Below are 8,989 nucleotides of genomic sequence, written 5' to 3' on the forward strand. Positions count from 1 at the left end.
AAATAAAAATGGCTTTTGACTTCCAGCTGGGCTTTACATTCTTCCATGCCCTTCTTTCTTTCATAATTGGCACTGTCATGCTGATATTTTTCCAGTCGTTCGTGCGCAAGCGGCAACATCTCGTAGGCAAGGCACCGAAGTCTGTTTTCATTCCCCGCGGCTACACTTTGGAGGAGCTGAGTGAATACGACGGGGTCAAGAAGCCATTTGCGTTTGTCGGCGTGCGGGGTGTCATTTACAACTGCTCCACGGATTTTTATGGTGCCAATGCACCGTACAACGACTTCGCGGGCCGTGACAGCTCGCGGCACTTGGGCAAAATGAAGGTAGGACGCGAAGAGGCCAACGCAGACTGGACGACGCTCTCCATGCCACACACCGTCACGCTGAGCGATTGGGAGGAACGGCTGCGCAGCAAGTACGTCGCGGTGGGGTGGATCATTCCCCCGCCGGACTTCGTCCAGCGGGCGGAAAAGTTTGAGCCTTGAGCGGGCGCAGCTGTTTGCGCCCTGAGGCATATGCGCCTCCTCCCACCCGCCAAGCGCCAACACGTGCGACGTCGGCATTTTACAAATGTAGGGAAATGACGAGTAGCGACCTTTTTTGAGGGACATTCTTCTTCTTCCATCATTTTGTTTTAGTTTGGTTTTGTATTGCGAATAATTAGAGGAGGAGGGCAATGGGAAGGGAGTGAAAAAGAGAGCTGTAAGAAAAGTTGTTTTGTCTTTTGTGTTGTCGCGCCTCTGTTTCAAGGGCGTGGCGGTGCTTCTCTTCCAAGCTTCATACCGTGTGCTGAATGTTATGGGAGGACATTGGTCATGTATTGCGTTCCGTTCTGTTGCTTACGCCTCTCATACGCTTCTTCTTCTTCTCCTGAGTGAAGGAAGAAGGGGGGTCCGGTCGCGTGCGCGAATGCCCGCGGGTGTGTGGGTGCTCGAACAGCCGCTGTCTGCCGCCAAGGAGGAGTGCGCCGCACAGAGTGCTGCTGACACAGAGGGCAGCCGCGACGGCGCCTCGTCGAGCCGGGATAGCGGGAGCATCAGCTCTCCTGTCTGCGAGAGGTGCTCGCGCCGTCTCGACACTGTGCCTATCGGTGAAGGAGGTGATCCGGACACCGCTGTGTACATTTCAATTATTCATAACTTGCAGGAGAGGGTGCAGACTCTGCAGAATGCGCTGCTTTCCGCCTGCGAGTGTGCGGCGCTATCAGAGAACGTCGAACAAGTTGAAAGTCATTCGGTCGCTTGCCCTGGGTTGCAGCAGAAACCAGTTTTTGGCGAGGGGCAAATCACACGAAGGAGGCGCAGCGAGTGGACGCAGGCGGCAGACGCGAACGGTGCCATGGTAATGCTTGAAAAACTATCGTCAGAGTTTCACCAGGGGGACTTTGAGGAGTGGATGACATCGGCATCGTTTGTTTTCCCGGGTAAGGAAGGTACAAGTGTGAGCAACGGTACCGCTGCTCAGAGAAGTGGGAGTGAAGAGGTGGATGTAGCGGAGGAGGCGCCGATTTTTCACAGCCCGAAGTGCGATGACCGCGCTAAGATGCCAGCGAACGCCGATTTGCCTGTTGAGCCTATCATCTTTGTGGACATCACGGCCGTGATGGGCGGAAAGAATCAGGCAGAACCGACCGCCGAGCTAAGCAGTCACGGCGTGCAGCTTCAGCCAAAGCAAATAGAAGAAGAACACATTCACCAGTTGACTACAGAAAATGCCAAGTTACGCGAGGAGTTCGATGAGGCGCAGCGTCAGTTAGATATTAGAGGCAATGAGATGCGATGTCAGAGTCTAAAGCTAGAAGAGTTGAGCAACAGTATGGAGCACCTGCAGCAGTGCCAGGCCAAGTTACAGGAGGAACTTGCGGTAGCGCACCGACAGCACGAGGCGGCAATTGAGGCGGTGCGGGTGTCTGAGGAAAAGAAGGCGGTTGCGATGGTGGAATCACTTAAGGCAGATGCTGTGAAGTTGCAGGAAGCGTGCACAGAAGCGAAGCATGACGCAGAGGTGGCGTGGTTGGAGGTGAGGCGTTTAGAGCTAGAGCTGCGCGCGTGGGGTGACAAGGAACGTGAGCTGCAGCGGCTTCGCATTTTAATGCGCTTCTCGGAGCTGAAGAAAGACAGTGACCAGCTCGGCAGCATCGTGGAGAAGATGGAGGCTGCTGACAAGGAGAAGGAGCAGCTGCGCGAGGAAAACAGGCGCTGCCGCACGTTGCTCGCAGAGTACCGTTGCCGCCTTGACGCTGCGTTGGTGCACTGCGGCAGCGACGACATCAACGACACCAGCACCAACAAAATCAACAACAACAACAACAACAACAACAACAACAACAGCAGCAGCAGCAGCAGCAGCAGGATCAAGAAGAAGGACAAGAACAAGAAGGGCAACAGAGACACATGCGAGCCGGTTGTGTGTGGTGACACAGCGCACATGACGCGGCCCTGCGTCTCAAGTGAGGCGCCGCGCAGACCCACACGGCCGGCGTCAGCACAACGGGTGACAAGTTGTGTCTTGCAGCGCGTGTCGCTGTTGCACGCACGACCACGCCGCGCCTCCGCTGGGAGACCTCCGCTTGACCCCGCGGTGTTTCGTTCACACAGGAGTGTATCCCGCAGCCTACTGTTCGAGGGGGAAAGAGGTGGCACGCAACATCGGCAGCAGACTGCAGTATCGCTGCGCTCGAAGAGCCGACCGAGATCGTTGCCGGTTGCGTGACGGGCATGCCTCGCGTGGAGGCCAACAGTGACGTATGTATATAAGTCAAATACGGAACTTCACCAGAAACAAAGGGAGACATCTTGCCTGATTGGCAAGTGAAGCCTTTAAAAGACACAAAAAGAAATCACTACATTTGCGTGTCACCACATTGACAAATAGCCCTTTTTATTTTTGTCTGATGCTGTTGCTCATCACTTCATTGCCGCCTTTTCTCTATGCTGTCTTTCCTCGTTCTTTCTTTTCCACTACGGCCGTGCAAGATTGAGGAGATCCAGAGGCATCTTTCAAGGGTGCTCAGAGTAGTAGGTTGCAAGCGAGGCTGAGGGACTCATCGCGGCCCACTCCCCCTCTTGCTCTGTGCCTCCTCGCGCACCTGTCACAAGAGGACGCTTTTTTTTTTGTTATTGTTTCAGCGGCTTCTAGATAGAAAGTGGGGGAGGGATTTCCTTTGAGTGGGTGTCATCGGCATATCTTTCGTCAGTGCGGTTTCTTTTTTGTCGCCTGCTGTGTTGTTCTCTCAAATATTTTTGGCCAGCTTGCCACATACGCTCAGTTCTCCCCGTCATCTAGGGGGCTGGCTAGATACAGCGTTGCATTCCACTCCCCTACGCGGTGTGATTGTGTTTTCTGTGCGGATTTCTGAGTAGGGATGAGTACTAACGCATCTGCGGAAGCGCCGCTCGAACGCCATACAAGCAGCTGTAGCAAAGGGACCGAGGCAGCGCACCGGCACATTTCGGAGTCGTCTTCTTCACCTGCTGTGAAGATCCTGCCCCCTCAGCAGCAGCAGCAGCACCCGCACCCGCAGCCGAGCGTGCGCAGTCTAGGAGGGCTTGGGGCTTCTAACTTGTACGGCCCAGGAGGCAGGCGTCGGGCAGGTGCCCCGTTGATGCCAACGTCGCGGGCAAACCCAAGGCCCTCGCGTNACTTGTACGGCCCAGGAGGCAGGCGTCGGGCAGGTGCCCCGTTGATGCCAACGTCGCGGGCAAACCCAAGGCCCTCGCGTGGCATGAACTGGGACCACGGCGTTAACGGTGGAGGTGGTCCAGCCCATAGAGACCCTTGCGCGAATGGCGGGTCTGGTGCTGGCAGACTCACCCCTACCCCTCTCTCCAAAACTGAGAAGGCACAGGTGTTGGCTGCAGACGCATCGGCGGGGGGCGTGCGCGATGGTGTGGCGGGGGCGGCGGCAATTACTGACGTTGATTGCGCTGCGTCGTCGGAACCCGTTCAAGAACGCGATGTAGAAGAGAAACTACCTCAAGGGAAGGTGGGAAACAAAGGAGGGCTGTCTTCACCTAATGGGGCAACGAGGGACAGACTTGTGGCAGCAAATCAAAGCAATCATGGGAATCATTATGAGAGCCCATCAAAAACTACTGTGGAGGCCGCGGCGCTGACGGTGGAGGCGGCACGCGACAACGGTGGACAGACACGGGAAAAGAGCTCCACAGTTGCAGTCAAGCAGGACCAAGGACAAGTGGAGCATCAGCAGCAGCATCAAAGTCAGCATCATGCATCCCCTAGTAAAGTGGAACCCACAGTCAAGGTTCACCACGAGCGCTGTGCCCCCGAGGCCCTTGCAGCCGCTGCACCCGCGCCTGTTGCCTCCGCCGCGCCAGCAAACTGCTCCCGCCCTGCTGTCGCACTCAGCGTTCACTTAGTTGCGCTCTACAAGAGAGTAAACGAAGCGTATTGTAGGAAGCGGCGAATGGAGGTTCCGGGACCAAAGTACAATAATGGTTTTGATGATAAGGAGGGTCACTACCTCGTGCTTTCCGGTGAGGAGATATTTAACCGATACACCGTCCAGGAGGTGCTTGGTAAAGGTAGTTTCGGCACCGTCCTTCGCTGCATCGACGAAAAGCGTCGCGAGAACGTGGCGCTCAAAATAACTCGCCACGGCCTCAGTTTCCGCACCCAAGCAAAACTAGAGCTGGATATTCTGCTAAAGTTGAACACCAATCCCAATCTTAATCACCTTGTTGTTAAGTTGTTGAAGGTTTTTGATTGGCAGGGTCACCTTGTGCTAGTGTTTGAGCTTCTCAGCTTCAATCTGTACCAGCTCATCAAGTGCACTCGCTATCACGGTGTCACGCTAGATTTGGTGCGTAAGTTTGCGTACCAGTTGGTTCAGTGCCTCTACCAGCTGGAACAAGTGAAGCCGAGTCCCATTATTCATTGTGATATCAAGCCAGAGAATATCTTACTGAAGAACCAAAATCGTAGCGGCATCCGTCTTATTGACTTCGGCTCGGCGTGCTACTTGAACAAAGTTGTTCACAGGTACATCCAGAGCCGTTACTATCGTAGCCCAGAGGTGATAATGTATTTGGAATACGGAACAGCTATTGATCGATGGTCACTGGCATGTGTGCTCATTGAATTACACACTGGCATGCCACCCTTTGATGGGCGAACAGAGGCGGCACAGCTTGCTCGTTTTGAGGCCATGCTTGGGCCGATGCCGGTAGATATGTTGGAGGCGTCGCCGAAGACAGCGAAGCTCTTCGAGAAGACGGATTCAGGATACAGGCTCAAGGAGCCGCCGCTCCCAAAGCGTTCACTAGAGAGCGTTCTGGGTGTCACGACGGGTGGGCCTCGCGGTTCACGCAAAGGACAGCCAGGGCACAGCGAAGAGGCATACCGTCAATTTCAGGACTTTCTAAGTCGCTTGCTGCAGTACAGGCCGTCGGAACGAATGAGTTGCCACGACGCACTGCGGCATCCGTTTTTGGAGCCGCTGTGGGTGTCGGACCAGCAGCTACACCACCACCGTGCGCAGCAGCAGCAGCAGCAGAAACCAGAGGAACTGCTTGCGGTTCCTCAGCAGCCGCAGGCGCCGCCTCGTGGGGAGGGGTGTAAGTAACGTCATTGAAACTGGTGTGGTGCGTGCATATCTACTTCATATTCACATAGGTGTCACTCTGCCTCCCTCGTTGTAGTTTTTTTTCTTTTTTTTCTCTCTGCTACTCGGTCAGACCACGGTGCAAGCGCAAACGCAGAGCAGACTCTTCTAACGACGCACCACCCCATCCCTCTTTCCCTTCTTTATTCCCCGTAGACATATACCCACACACATGCGCAGAGTAAGCGACGTGGGTGAAAACATGGGAGAAGTAAAGACATACACTGGGAGTCTGCTCTCGGGCAGTTGAAGATGGTGCTTGGCTGTATAGCAGCTGAGGTGAGTTGAGGCCGACATTTTTTTTTGCTAGTTTTTCCCGCACACAAGGGAGGAAGAGAACAAAAAAAAAAGAGCAGCTCTATATCTGTGGAAGAGGCATGTGCCCCCCACCCAAAAAAAACTATATATATATATAATATAATATACGAGCATATCTATTTATATAGTGCCGGGATATCTTTTTTTGGTCTCATGGATTTCTCACCACACACTTGAAATGTGTAACTGTACCCTTTTGTGCTGCTCTCTGTTGGGACAGCAGGGCCCTCGGCAGGAAGAACAAAATCCCACGAGAGGGAAAAAAATAAAACAATGATCGGATGGCGCAGTGTCCTTCACGCCACTCGTTTCATGTGGGTGCGGCAGTGACAGAAGGAATGGGAGTGTGGCTTGGCAACTGTGTCAAAACGAAGGGGGTTCAGAGAGAAGCAGCGAGAGAATGGGAGTAGTAGGAATGAGATCCGTGACGGCAAGTGAAAAGAACCACAGGGAGAGGGGTGGGGCGAAAGAAGGAGGGGGATAGGGAGCGAGAGAGAGAGAGAGAACGTAAAAGAAACTGAGCGAAAAGGAGGAGGGAAATAGTGTGAGAGAGAGAGCGAGAAGCCATGAAGAAAAGAAAGAAGTATGCGGCCATGGTGGATGCGAAAGTCCCGGGGGCGGAATGGCCGTATTGGAAAAGAACGAAAATTGGCACGATCCCCATTAGTTTCATTTCCTTTATTCCACCGTCTGCGTGGCATTGAGCAGCAGGGCGTTGAGTTGTGCCTCTGTCTGTCATTACATCGTCTCAAAGGTGAAGTGTAGTTACATCGGGCCGCTTCTCGTTGAAGGAGAAGCGGAGGAAGAAGAAAGAAGCATGTCTGTATAAGCACGTGGGTCTGCATGGGTATGAGCCAGTTAACGCGGGGTGGTAGTACTGGGCCGGGGAGAAGCGGTTGGGGGTGTGAAGGGGCGGCACCGTCTCCATTGGGCGTTGCTGCCCTTCGCGTCTCCCTTTTTTTTTCCTTTACTGGTTTTTTGTGTGGTATTTTTGTGCATGTCTCTCCTTTTCCGCATTTTATTTGTGTGCTTCGCTTTGTGGTTGCTGTCTTGCTTTTGGTTCCCTGTGTGTGTGTGTGTGTGAGAGAGGGTGGCTGCTTTACCTTTGTTGTTGTGCCCCTTCCCCCGACTGCTGTTGCGGCTGCAGCTTCCTGTTGTCTTCGCGTCCCGTCCCGTCCCGTCCCGCCCGCCCTCGCCTCGTGCACAAATCTCTTCTGTGGCCCTCCCGGTGCTTCGATTGCTGATTGCGTTTATTCTTGAGTGGAGATGCAACAAGAATACAAACGAAGAAGAAAAAACCGAAAAAAAAATGAAAGGTAAAAAAAAAAATGCAGCGGTCCCCTCTTCACACCGCTCTCAGGGGGGTGGGGGGAAACCAAAACCCAACACGCTTTGCTCTCCCTCCGCTTCGCTGCCCCTCTCTCCGCCATTGTGTATGTGTATGTGTGTGTGTGTGCCATATCCCGCTGCTTCGCCCTCCTCTGTTTGTGTGTCATGTTCCTTTTTCTCCCACTCCAATTGTGGGTTCCACCGGGAGGGAGTGCCTGATAGGCGCGGTGAACGTGTCCGATCCCTTGCTTCTGTTTTGCCTCCTCTCTTTGGCTCTTTTGTTTGCTTGTTGTGTGTGACGTCGCTCCGTTCGCGCGGCTTGGAAGGGGAACAGGAAACAAGAATAGAACCGAAGGGGGTGGCCGCAGGGCAGCGAGGCTGAGAGAAGTATAGAGATATATAGCTATATATATATTAAGTATATTTATATATATCTATGCCGCCCAACACCAAGAAGAGCAAAGGCAAGTCTGCCCAGAACAATAACAATAACAACGGCAGAAACGCTAAAGTTGCTCATGGAAAGAACAAGAAACAAGATGAGAGTGACGAGTTTGAGCGTGTGCTGGCGGAAATCACCAAGGCCACCGCAGCCATCGGGATGAAGAGGGCGAAGCAAATGGAGCACGAAAAGGTGCGCAAGGAGCGGGAGGAGCGGCAGAAGGAAAAGAATGAGAAGTCGAAAGGAATCGAGGAGGAATTTGATATGATGCTGCGACGAAAGCAGAAGCATCAACACTTGCAGCAGATTCTGCAGCAGTTCATGACCGCGCAGCGCCCTTTTCTTGATGCGCCCAATACGGAATTCCACAGCGAGACGGAGACGCGGAATCCAAACTTTGATGTAGCGGTTGGGGCGATGCAGGGCTGGCGACTCAACATGGAGGACGAGCACGTCGTTGACGTAGTCTTCCCCGATGGCGCGTCGGACAGCAAGGAGGGTCTGTTCTGCGTCTTCGACGGTCACTCGGGGAAGGGGTGCGCGACGAAGTGCCGCGAGTTGATCCCAAAGATGGCAAGAACATACGCCACGCGCACGGCCGATGGGACGTCCACGGTGGACTTCGAAAAGGTGTACATGGAGGCGGATAGCGTTTTAGAGAAGGGGCTGCCCGACGAGTCAGGGTGCACAGCGGTCACGGTACACGTCACGCCAGCGTTCATCACGTGCGCCTCCGTCGGCGACTCCCGCGCGGTGCTGTGCCGCAACGGCGCCGCGTTCCCACTCGCGTACGACCACAAGCCGGAGAATGAACAGGAGAAGGCCCGTATCGAGGCGGCGGGCGGCAGCGTGTCGGAGAACCGCGTGAATGGGCAGCTCGCGATGAGCCGGGCGATGGGCGACTTCACGTACAAGGCACAGAAGAGCCGCAGCCCAACGGAGCAGGAGGTCATCGCCATGCCGGACGTTATTCGTCTTCAGCGCGAGAGCGGGGACGCATGGGTGGTGCTTGCCTGCGATGGCATTTTCGACGTCCTCAGCAACGACGAGCTGGTGGAACACGTGCTCAGCAAGAAGCACGAAGGCAAGAGCAACAAACAGATATGCGAGGAGATTTGTCGTGAGTGCTTGGCACCGCCTGCGGAGAACGGTGGCCTCTTTGCGCATGCGGAGGGCACGGACAACATGACCATCATGATTGTGGACCTCAAGTAGAGAAGCCGCGCCGATGGGGGAATAGAATGAAAGGACGGTGCATGTGTGTGTGTGTGTGT

The 8,989-nt window shown here is 54.4% G+C and overlaps 4 protein-coding genes across 4 annotated transcripts; all 4 read left to right on the forward strand.

Annotated features, from left to right (window-relative positions):
* Positions 1-8: 8 nt before the first annotated feature.
* On the forward strand, positions 9-488 carry DQ04_05001010 (membrane-associated progesterone binding protein 2; the record flags this gene model as incomplete). The annotated part of the gene is made up of 1 exon (XM_009313915.1): positions 9-488. The coding sequence occupies one exon, from the start codon at positions 9-11 to the stop codon at positions 486-488; it is 480 nt and encodes a 159-aa protein (XP_009312190.1).
* Positions 489-912: 424 nt separating this feature from the next.
* DQ04_05001020 (hypothetical protein) lies at positions 913-2,715 on the forward strand (the record flags this gene model as incomplete). Its single annotated transcript, XM_009313916.1, has 1 exon — positions 913-2,715. One exon carries the CDS (start codon positions 913-915, stop codon positions 2,713-2,715), a length of 1,803 nt encoding a protein of 600 aa, XP_009312191.1.
* A 652-nt stretch (positions 2,716-3,367) lies between these two features.
* On the forward strand, positions 3,368-5,587 carry DQ04_05001030 (serine/threonine protein kinase; the record flags this gene model as incomplete). Its single annotated transcript, XM_009313917.1, has 1 exon — positions 3,368-5,587. One exon carries the CDS (start codon positions 3,368-3,370, stop codon positions 5,585-5,587), a length of 2,220 nt encoding a protein of 739 aa, XP_009312192.1.
* Positions 5,588-7,709: 2,122 nt separating this feature from the next.
* DQ04_05001040 (putative protein phosphatase 2C) lies at positions 7,710-8,930 on the forward strand (the record flags this gene model as incomplete). The annotated part of the gene is made up of 1 exon (XM_009313918.1): positions 7,710-8,930. One exon carries the CDS (start codon positions 7,710-7,712, stop codon positions 8,928-8,930), a length of 1,221 nt encoding a protein of 406 aa, XP_009312193.1.
* Between the last annotated feature and the right edge of the window lie 59 nt (positions 8,931-8,989).

This window comes from Trypanosoma grayi (genome assembly GCF_000691245.1).
Source record: "Trypanosoma grayi strain ANR4 Tgr_500_V1, whole genome shotgun sequence".
NCBI lineage: Eukaryota > Euglenozoa > Kinetoplastea > Trypanosomatida > Trypanosomatidae > Trypanosoma > Trypanosoma grayi.